We start from the raw sequence: 12,030 nt of genomic DNA, 5'->3' as shown, positions 1-12,030 counted from the left end.
AGAGCATTGATAGGGAAGGGTGGAGTCCAGCTAGAGAAGGGAGAGCATTGATAGGGAAGGGTGGAGTCCAGCTAGAGAGGGAGAGCATTGATAGGGAAGGGTGGAGTCCAGCTAGAGAGGGAGAGCATTGATAGGGAAGGGTGGAGTCCCCTCTCTCTCTCTCTCTCGTGTGTGTGAGTTCTAATGGAAGGAATTCTAGATGGCCCGATTAGTGTGTTCAGTAGTAACTAATCATTCCATCTGTTTACACTGTCTGCTGCCTGCTTCAACAGTGTGTGTTCTAGTTGATTATTGGAAATGGGACTTGGACTGGGAGACTAGTAAAGTTGTGGTACCACCAGGCTCCACCTTGTAGTTGTGGTACCACCAGGCTCCACCTTGTAGTTGTGGTACCACCAGGCTCCACATTGTAGCAAAGGACTAAGATTGTTAACCCCACCTCCTAGTGCCTGACCAAGGCCATAATATTAACCCTATCTAATTAAGCATGAGCACTGTGTTTAGTTGTTAAGTTGTTTATTGGTTATTGGCTGGGATTGAACTATAGAGGCGGGGTAGGTACCACCAGGCCCCCCTTGCAGTGACTAAAACCATAATATTAACAATTCTGGGTCTTGTTCATTATAAGTTCCTTCTTTTTGTGTAGTTTTTCTTGCCTAGGGTTTCTTCTGCCTACTGATCTCAACCATGGTGATGCAGACCATGAACACAGGGTTGTGCTTCTATGTCAGTGGTATACGTTGTCATGTTTTCCCTCTGCTCTGTTCTCCCTGACCTGCTGGTCTCTGGATAAACACAGTGACACACACACACACACACACACACACACACACACACACACACACACAGTGAGACATACAGGACAGACAGACTGAGTGGCCGGCCTTCTGAAGACAAATGAAATGCACGCACACACACACACACAAAGATGACATCATGGCAAAGCCAGCTATACACTCTTAGGTTCTAAATAGCACCTTTTTTTCTAAAAGGGTTCTTCGGCTGTCCCCATAGGAGAATGCTTTGAAGAGAACCCTTTTTAGTTCCAGGTAGAACCATTTTGGGTTTCATGTAGAACCTTTCCCACAGAGGATTCTACATGAAACCCCAAAGGCTTCCAACTTGAACCAAAAAGGGTTTTCCCTCGAACCAAAAAGGTTTTCCCTCGAACCAAAAAGGGTTTTCCCTCGAACCAAAAAGGGTTTTCCTATGGGGACAGACAAATAACCATTTTGGAACCATTTTTTCTGGAGAGAGATTATAGGAAAAAGAGAGCGAGAGGAGAGGAGAGGAGAGGAGAGGAGAGGAGAGAGGGGGGAGAGAAGAGAAGAGAGGGGGAGAGGGGAGAGGGGAGAGGGGAGGAGAGGAGAGAGGGGAGAGGAGAGAGGGGAGAGGAGAGAGGGGAGAGGGGAGAGAGAGAAACAAGAGGGAGAGAGAGAGGAGAGGAGAGAGGGGAGAGGAGAGAGGAGAGAGGAGAGAGGAGAGAGGAGGAGAGAGGAGAGAGGAGAGAGGGGAGAGGAGAAACACAAGACACAGCCCCAACAGACTCCCCCCTCCCCCAACTAATCAATACCCCCCAAACCAACCATACCCATAACCCATATAGGCCCCCTCTGATCAGACCTATGCCCCTCCTGCCCACCCCATGCCCCCCACTCCCACAAAGAGGGCCTCAACATGAAAGTCACACACACGCCCAGGCTGTGAGCAGGCAAACAGGCCCAACCCCGACTCTTACACTAGCCCAAGCCAATGGCATGTACCAGATGCCCAGCAGGCTCTGCACACACTTACTGGTCTGAGGCCAAACCACACGACTAACAACATTGGACACTTTATGGAACACAAAGCCTTCACTATCTCATCCTGGAATATCCAAGGCCTGAGGTCATCTGCCTTTGGCCTAAAGAGCAGGAACCTGAAATAATCAGAAATACAGACATTGTCATCCTACAACAAACATGGTATAGAGGAGACGGACCCACTGGTTGCCCTCTAGGTTACAGAGAGCTGGTAGTCCCATCCACCAAAATACCAGGTGTGAAACAGGGAAGGGACTCAGGGGGTATGCTCATTTGGTATAGAGCAGACCAAACTCACTCTTAAATGAATCAAAACAGGAACATTTTAAGTTTGGCTAGAAATTCAAAAGGAAATGACCTCAACAGAGAAAAATGTCCTCCTGTGTGCTACCTATATCCCCCCAGTAGAATCCCCATACTTTAATGAAGAGAGCTTCTCCATCCTGGAGGGGGAAATCAACCATTCCAGGCCCAGGGACATGGACTAGTCTGTGGCGTCCTAAATGCCAGAACTGGGTATGTACATATTCAATGGTAGGCTTCGAGGGGACTCCTATGGTAGGTACACCTATACCTCATCTCTTGGCAGTAGTACTGTAGACTACTTTATCAATGACCTCAACCCAGAGTCTCTCAGACCATTCACAGCCAGCCCACTGACACCCCTATCAGATCACAGCAAAATCACAGTCTACTTGAACAGAGCAATACTCAATCATGAGGCATCAAAACCAAAATAACTGAATAATATTAAGAAATACTATAGATGGAAGGAAAGTAGTGTGGAAACCTACCAAAAAACAATTAGGCAACTATTTAAATCCCTTTTAGACAACTTCCTGGACAAAACGTTTCACTGTAATAGTGAAGATATAATAATATAATATAATATGCCATTTAGCAGACGCTTTTATCCAAAGCGACTTACAGTCATGTGTGCATATATTGTAAACTTGGAAGTAGAAAACCTAAACATTATATTTGGCCTCTCAGCTTCCCGAGAAAGAAAACCTAAGAAAATGTACAGTGACAAATGGTTTAATGAAGAATGTAAAAACCTAAGAAAGAAATTGAGAAACCTATCCAACCAAAAACATAGAGACCCAGAAAACCTGAGCCTACGCCTTCACTATGGTGAATCACTAAAACAATACAGAAATACACCACGGAAAAAGAACGAACAGTACATCAAAAATCAGCTCAATGTAATTGAAGAATCCATAGACTAACCACTTCTGGGAAAATTGGAATACACTAAACAAATAACAACACGAAGAGATATCTATCCAAAACTGAGATGTATGGATAAACCACTTGTCAAATCTTTTTGGCCCTATATCAAAGAAAGAACTGCAGAAACATATACAGTGAGGGAAAAAAAGTATTTGATCCCCTGCTGATTTTGTAAGTTTGCCCAATGAAAAATAAATGATCAGTCTATAATTTTAATGGTAGGTTGATTTGAACAGTGAGAGACAGAATAACAACAAAAACATCCAGAAAAACAGATGATTGATCAATTGATTTGCATTTTAATGAGGGAAATAAATAATGTCTGTATTTCTCGAAACCTTAATGACTTGGAGAAGATCTGCAAAGAGGAGTGGAACAAAATCCCTCCTGAGATGTGTGCAAACCTGGTGGCCAACTTCAAGAAACATCTGACCTCTGTGATTGCCAACAAGGGTTTTGCCACCAAGTACTACAGTGGGGAAAAAAAGTATTTAGTCAGCCACCAATTGTGCAAGTTCTCCCACTTAAAAAGATGAGAGGCCTGTAATTTTCATCATAGGTACACGTCAACTATGACAGACAAAATGAGGGAAAAAAATCCAGAAAATCACATTGTATGATTTTTAATGAATTTATTTGCAAATTATGGTGGAAAATAAGTATTTGGTCAATAACAAACGTTTCTCAATACTTTGTTATATACCCTTTGTTGGCAATGACACAGGTCAAACGTTTTCTGTAGGTCTTCACAAGGTTTTCACACACTGTTGCTGATATTTTGGCCCATTCCTCCAAGCAGATCTCCTCTAGAGCAGTGATGTTTTGGGGCTGTTGCTGGGCAACACGGACTTTCAACTCCCTCCAAAGGTTGAGATCTGGAGACTGGCTAGGCCACTCCAGGACCTTGAAATGCTTCTTACGAAGCCACTCCTTCGTTGCCCGGGCGGTGTGTTTGGGATCATTGTCATGCTGAAAGACCCAGCCACATTTCATCTTCAATGCCCTTGCTGATGGAAGGAGGTTTTCACTCAAAATCTCACGATACATGGCCCCATTCATTCTTTCCTTTACACGGATCAGTCGTCCTGGTCCCTTTGCAGAAAAACAGCCCCAAAGCATGATGTTTCCACCCCCATGCTTCACAGTAGGTATGGTGTTCTTTGGATGCAACTCAGCATTCTTTGTCCTCCAAACACGACGAGTTGAGGTTTTACCAAAAAGTTCTATTTTGGTTTAATCTGACATTCTCCCAATCCTCTTCTGGATCATCCAAATGCACTCTAGCAAACTTCAGACGGGCCTGGACATGTACTGGCTTAAGCAGGGGGACACGTCTGGCACAGCAGGATTTGAGTCCCTGGCGGCGTAGTGTGTTACTGATGGTAGGCTTTGTTACTTTGGTCCCAGCTCTCTGCAGGTCATTCACTAGGTCCCCCCGTGTGGTTCTGGGATTTTTGCTCACCGTTCTTGTGATCATTTTGACCCCACGGGTTTGAGATCTTGCGTGGAGCCCCAGATCGAGGGAGATTATCAGTGGTCTTGTATGTCTTCCATTTCCTAATAATTGCTCCCACAGTTGATTTCTTCAAACCAAGCTGCTTACCTATTGCAGATTCAGTCTTCCCAGCCTGGTGCAGGTCTACAATTTTGTTTCTGGTGTCCTTTGACAGCTCTTTGGTCTTGGCCATAGTGGAGTTTGGAGTGTGACTGTTTGAGGTTGTGGACAGGTGACTTTTATACTGATAATAAGTTCAAACAGGTGCCATTCATACAGGTAACGAGTGGAGGACAGAGGAGCCTCTTAAATAAGAAGTTACAGGTCTGTGAGAGACAGAAATCTTGCTTGTTTGTAGGTGACCAAATACTTATTTTCCACCATAATTTGCTAATAAATTCATAAAAAATCCTACAATGTGATTTTCTGGATTTCTTTTTCTCAATTTGTCTGTCATAGTTGACGTGTACCTATGATGAAAATTACAGGCCTCTCTCATCTTTTTAAGTGGGAGAACTTGCACAATTGGTGGCTGACTAAATACTTTTTTTCCCCACTGTAAGTCATGTTTTGCAGAGGGGTCAAATAATTATTTCTCTCATTAAAAATGCAAATCAATTCATAACATTTTTGACATGCGTTTTTTTGGATTCTTTTGTTGTTATTCTGTCTCTCACTGTTCAAATAAACCTACCATTAAAATTATAGACTGATCATGTCTTTGTCAGTGGGCAAACTTACAAAATCAGCAGGGGATCAAATACATTTTTCCCTCACTGTACATGATCAAATAAAAATCTTAGAATCAATTATTAAAGACTACCAGAACCCACTGGATTCTCCAATTACATTGAATGAACTTCAGGGCAAAATACAAGCCCTCCTGAAAAAGGCCTGTGGTGTTGATGGTATCCTAACTGAAATGATAAAATATACAGACCACAAAGTCCAATTGGCTATACTTAAACACTTTAACATCATCCTTAGCTCTGGCATCTTCACCAATATTTGGAACCAAGGACTGACCACCCCAATCCACAAAAGTGGAGACAAATTTGACCCCAATAACTACCGTGGGATATGTGTCATCAGCAACCTTGGGGAAATCCTCTGCATTATCATTAACAGCAGACTCGTAAATTTCATCAGTGAAAACAATGTACTGAGCAAATGTCAAATTGGCTTTTTACCAAATTACCGTACAACAGACCACATATTCACCTTGCACACCCTCCAAAACAAAGGCAAAGTCTTCTCATGCTTTGATGATTTCAAAAAAACTTTTGACAAAAATTTGGCATGAGGGTCTGCTATACAAATTGATGGAAAGTGGTGTTGGGGGAAAAATATAAGACATTATAAAATCCATGTACACAAACAACAAGTGTGCGGTTAAAATTGTCAAAAAACACACACATTTCTTTCCACATGGCCGTGGGGTGAGACAGGGATGCAGTTTAAGCCCCACCCTCTTCAACATATATATATCAACGAATTGGCGAGGGCAATAAAACAGTCTGAAACACCCGGCCTCACCCTACTAGAATCTGAAGTCAAATGTCTACTGTTTGCTGATGATCTGGTGCTTCTGTCACCAACCAAGGAGGGCCTACAGCAGCACCTAGATCTTCTGCACAGATTCTGTCAGACCTGGGCCCTGACAGTAAATCTCAGAAAGACAAAAATTAAAAATAATGGTGTTCCAAAAAAGGTCCAGTTACCAGGACCACAAATACACATTCCATCTAGACACCGTTTTCCTAGAGCACACAAAAAAACTATAAAATACCTCGACCTAAACATCAGTGCCACAGGTAACTTCCACAAAGCTGTGAATGATCTGAGAAACAAGGCAAGAAGGGCCTTCTATGCCATCAAAAGGAACATAAAACTCGACATACCAATTACGATCTGGCTAAAAATACTTGAATCAGTTATAGAACCCATTGCCCTTTATGGTTGTGAGGTCTGGGGTCCGCTCACCAACCAATAATTCACAAAATGGGACAAACACCAAACTGAGACTCTGCATGCAGAATTCTGCAAAAATATCCTCAGTGTACAACGTAAAACACCAAATAATGCATGCAGAGCAGAATTAGGCCGATAGCCGCTAATGATCAAAATCCAGAAAAGAGCTGTTAAATTCTACACCCACCTAAAAGGAAGCGATTCCCAAACCTTTCATAACAAAGCCATCACCTACAGAGAGATGAACTTGGAGAAGAGTCCCCTAAGCAAGCTGGTCCTGGGGCTCTGTTCACAAACACAAACAGACCCCACACAGCCCCAGGACAACAACACAATTAGACCCAACCAAATCATGAGAAAACAAAAAGAGAATTACTTGACGCATTGGAAAGAACAAACAAATAAACAGAGCAAACTAGAATGCTATTTGGCCCTAAACAGAGAGTACACAGTGGCAGAATACCTGACCACTGTGACTGACCCAAACTTAAGGAAAGCTTTGACTATGTACAGACTCAGTGAGCATAGCCTTGCTATTGAGAAAGGCCGCCGTAGGCAGACCTGGCTCTCAAGAGAAGACAGGCTATGTGCACACTGCCCACAAAATGAGGTGGAAACTGAGCTGCACTTCCTAACCTCCTGCCAAATGTATGACCATATTAGAGACACATATTTCCCACAGATCAGACAGACCCATGAAAACAAACCCAATTTTGATAAACTCCCATATCTATTGGGTGAAATACCACAGTGTGCCATCACATCATTACAACACTGTTTATAGCCATAATATGACATTTGAAATGTCTTTATTCTTTTGGAACTTCTGAGTGTAATGTTTACTGTTCATTTGTATTGTTCATTTCACTTTTGTTTATTATCTATTTCACTTGCTTTGGCAACGGGGCGGCGCACAATTGGCCTAGCGTCATCCAGGGTAGGGGAGGGAATGGCCGGCAGGGATGTAGCTCAGTTGGTAGAGCATGGCGTTTGCAACGCCAGGGTTGTGGGTTTGATTCCCACGGGGGGCCAGTATGAAAAATACAAAATATAATGTATGCTCTGGATAAGAGCGTCTGATAAATGACTAAAATGTAAATGTAACGTTAACATATGTTTCCCATGCCAATAAATCCCTTTGAATTGAATTGAGAGAGAGAGAGCGAGAGAGAGAGAGAGAGAGAGAGAGAGGAGAGAGCGAGAGAGAGAGAGAGATGGGTTTGTAATGCAACACCATACATAAACACTAGCCAGCTGTATTTGTCACAGATTATCTCATGTTCGTCTCTGCTATCATAAATCCTATCTAATTCAGTTAAAAAGATTCAACATGATCTTGTAACATATCATACGAATTTCCAGGACGTACCATATATGAATTTGCAGGCTTTAAGAGGAAATAGTACTATTTTAAAACGTCATATTCATCCTCCCCAGCACTACCCCAACATCAACATCCTGTATGTTAAAATGGCACGTTTCTATGTTTTGTAGTCAAGAAGAAAAGAGGAAGATATGAGTTTCCAATGACTTCATCGGTGTGTTACCAGTGACATCATCGGTGAGCATCATGTGATTAACAAATTATGAGTAGGCTTCACCAACTAATTGGTTGATGATGTCACTGGTAACACACCGATGATGTCACTGGTAACACACCGATGATGTCACTGGTAACACACCGATGATGTCACTGGTAACACACCGATGTCGTCACTGGTAACACACCGATGTCGTCACTGGTAACACTTATCTTCCTCAACCTTTTTTTTTACTACAAAACACAGAAACTTGCCATTTTAACATACAGTATGTTGATGTTGGGGTAGTGCTGAAGATGATGAATATGAAGTTGTCCACATGTACTGTCCAGAGACAGACATGCTTTCCCAAAAGGCCTATGGGCCCTGGTCTAAAGTAGTGCACTAAACAGGGAGGTATTTGGGATGCGGGCCATGTCCAGTCCATAGAGATCGCATATTGGTGACTACAGTAATATTCATAATTCATATAAATGGCAACACAGACAGAAGTTAAATTATTTTCGGTCGGATAATAAGGATGAGAATAATATTTCTTCCTTCTGCTACTAAGCAGTTTACAGGCAATCATGGGGACATATGTCCTTAACAGCATTAGAGGGACAGGCAGACAGATGGACAGGCAGACAGAGGGACAGGCAGACAGAGGGATAGGCAGACAGATGGACAGGCAGACGGCATCTCAATGGTACTATAGAGCCCCATTGTGAGCACAGCTTCCTCTGCAGGCCTTTAACTATTAGTTAAATATAGTCTGAATAAAGTCGTTTTTGAAAACACATCACATTTACATCGTTTAGCGGACGCTCTTATCCAGAGCGATTTACAGGAGCAATTAGGGCAGGGATTTCGTTTTTTTTTTTTTACACAGACCCACTGCAGCCCCTCATGATCAGTTCCGTTTTATGTGGACCCCATCCCCATCCCTGAAATAGGGTAAAGTGCCTGACTCGGGGGCACAATGAGAGATTTTTCACCTAGTCGGTTCAGGGATTCAAACCAGCGACCTTTCAGTTACTGGCCCAACGCGCTAGGCTACCTGCTGACACATGACTTATAGATAAGTCTAAAAACAGAGGGAGCAGCATCAGATAAGTCTAAAAACAGAGGGAGCAGTATCAGATAAGTCTAAAAACAGAGGGAGCAGTATCAGATAAGTCTAAAAACAGAGGGAGCAGTATCAGATAAGTCTAAAAACAGAGGGAGCAGTATCAGATAAGTCTAAAAACAGAGGGAGCCTTATCAGATAAGTCTAAAAACAGAGGGAGCCTTATCAGATAAGTCTAAAAACAGAGGGAGCAGCATCAGATAAGTCTAAAAACAGAGGGAGCAGCATCAGATAAGTCTAAAAACAGAGGGAGCAGCATCAGATAAGTCTAAAAACAGAGGGAGCAGTATCAGATAAGTCTAAAAACAGAGGGAGCCTTATCAGATAAGTCTAAAAACAGAGGGAGCAGCATCAGATAAGTCTAAAAACAGAGGGAGCCGTATCAGATAAGTCTAAAAACAGAGGGAGCCTTATCAGATAAGTCTAAAAACAGAGGGAGCAGCATCAGATAAGTCTAAAAACAGAGGGAGCAGTATCAGATAAGTCTAAAAACAGAGGGAGCAGCATCAGATAAGTCTAAAAACAGAGGGAGCAGCATCAGATAAGTCTAAAAACAGAGGGAGCAGCATCAGATAAGTCTAAAAACAGAGGGAGCCGCATCAGATAAGTCTAAAAACAGAGGGAGCAGTATCAGATAAGTCTAAAAACAGAGGGAGCCGTATCAGATAAGTCTAAAAACAGAGGGAGCCGTATCAGATAAGTCTAAAAACAGAGGGAGCAGTATCAGATAAGTCTAAAAACAGAGGGAGCCGTATCAGATAAGTCTAAAAACAGAGGGAGCCTTATCAGATAAGTCTAAAAACAGAGGGAGCCTTATCAGATAAGTCTAAAAACAGAGGGAGCAGCATCAGATAAGTCTAAAAACAGAGGGAGCAGCATCAGATAAGTCTAAAAACAGAGGGAGCAGCATCAGATAAGTCTAAAAACAGAGGGAGCCGTATCAGATAAGTCTAAAAACAGAGGGAGCAGTATCAGATAAGTCTAAAAACAGAGGGAGCCGTATCAGATAAGTCTAAAAACAGAGGGAGCAGTATCAGATAAGTCTAAAAACAGAGGGAGCCGTATCAGATAAGTCTAAAAACAGAGGGAGCAGCATCAGATAAGTCTAAAAACAGAGGGAGCCGTATCAGATAAGTCTAAAAACAGAGGGAGCCTTATCAGATAAGTCTAAAAACAGAGGGAGCAGCATCAGATAAGTCTAAAAACAGAGGGAGCAGCATCAGATAAGTCTAAAAACAGAGGGAGCAGTATCAGATAAGTCTAAAAACAGAGGGAGCAGCATCAGATAAGTCTAAAAACAGAGGGAGCAGCATCAGATAAGTCTAAAAACAGAGGGAGCCGCATCAGATAAGTCTAAAAACAGAGGGAGCCGTATCAGATAAGTCTAAAAACAGAGGGAGCCGTATCGGATAAGTCTAAAAACAGAGGGAGCAGCATCAGATAAGTCTAAAAACAGAGGGAGCAGCATCAGATAAGTCTAAAAACAGAGGGAGCCGTATCAGATAAGTCTAAAAACAGAGGGAGCCGTATCAGATAAGTCTAAAAACAGAGGGAGCAGCATCAGATAAGTCTAAAAACAGAGGGAGCAGCATCAGATAAATCTAAAAAGTGAGGAGAAAATTGGAGGCAACATGTAACTCTCCAGGGCAGTTGTATGCACCTGTTAGAAATTGAACTCATCACAAAACATCTCTCTCTCTCTTTATACATACCAGCTGAAGTGGGTGGACAGACAGACTACGGTCAGAACAGCTGTCAGTCCATCCATACTCCCTGTTAGCCTACTGAGTCAATACAGGCTGTTGAGTAACAACCAAAAGAAAAAGTGCGCAAAAAGTAGGATAATAATTTATTCTATATTACTTACATATCTCCTCAGTTTCTTCTCCGGTGGCGATTTTCTCAGCCAGCCTTGGAAGATGATTTCTCCTCCACCGCTCATGCTGAACAAAAAACCGCTTCTTCAAAATCCTGTTCCAGTCTCTTAACAGCTACTGGTGTAATATACTTTCTTTAGTACATGACGGGTTCCGTCCAGTGCCTAATGTCCAGTTATTTTGGTCAATGTGGAGTGGCGCTATCGGTGCCGGACACTGTTTGGTGCAGTCCGCTCCCCATTTATCTCGTTGGGTCTATAAGCGCAAGGCTGACTGCGCGACAGGAGATGCTGCCTGACTGCTATTCGTCCTTGGTGTCACCATAACGCACAGAACTGAATCACCACCTCTAGCCGGTTCGCGGAGCGCAACAACCGATCCCTCGTCCCTCTCCCCGGGAGTTATTATGCGGCTGTGCTGGACGGTTAACTAGCAATGAGCCCGCGAGCGGCGGGTGCCCTCAACGGATCACGGTGATGTAGGAAGTACTGAAGGATGTCTCTGCACTTTGTTTTCCACGCCCACTGAACTACAGGGATGGGCTCTGGGCAAGAACAGCAGCGCTGGGACGAACAGAGAGGAGCTGTGCTTGGCTTGGCTTGGCTTGGCTTGGCTTGGCTTGACGCAAGCACAGCTCCTCTCCCTGTTCATCCCCGGAGTCCATTATGCGCTAAAGCAGTCAGACGCAACATAGTGTAGTACAAACCACACACCCACTGGCCAAAAAAACTGGTTGAATCAACAGCGTTTCTACGTCATTTCAACCAAAAAATTCAATGTGATGACGTTGACTCAACGTGGAAAACGGATTGGATAAAATAAATAAGGACATCAACATATGGGAATGTCATATTTTTTTCACCCAACTTTTGACCTAAATCCAATGACATGGTGACATGTTTTGTTGATTTCACGTTTAATTCACAACTCAACCAAATGTAAATTAAAACTAGATGTTGAACTGGTGTCTGTGCCCAGTGGGCATAGGCAAATTAAATTGCGA

General features: G+C 43.0%; 1 protein-coding gene across 1 annotated transcript in view; it reads right to left on the bottom strand.

The window, feature by feature from the left end:
* The window catches only part of gab2 (GRB2-associated binding protein 2), a 167,825-nt gene extending 156,290 nt beyond the window's left edge, over window positions 1-11,535 (bottom strand). The window contains exon 1 of the mRNA XM_045214904.1: window positions 11,018-11,535. Within this exon, the coding sequence (XP_045070839.1) occupies window positions 11,018-11,092 (75 nt within the window). The 5' untranslated portion in view covers window positions 11,093-11,535. The remainder of the gene's footprint in view (window positions 1-11,017) is intronic.
* Window positions 11,536-12,030: the final 495 nt, after the last annotated feature.

This window comes from Coregonus clupeaformis, chromosome 5, assembly GCF_020615455.1.
Source record: "Coregonus clupeaformis isolate EN_2021a chromosome 5, ASM2061545v1, whole genome shotgun sequence".
Classification (NCBI taxonomy): Eukaryota; Metazoa; Chordata; class Actinopteri; order Salmoniformes; family Salmonidae; genus Coregonus; species Coregonus clupeaformis.
This window is presented reverse-complemented; position numbering and strand designations above follow the sequence as displayed.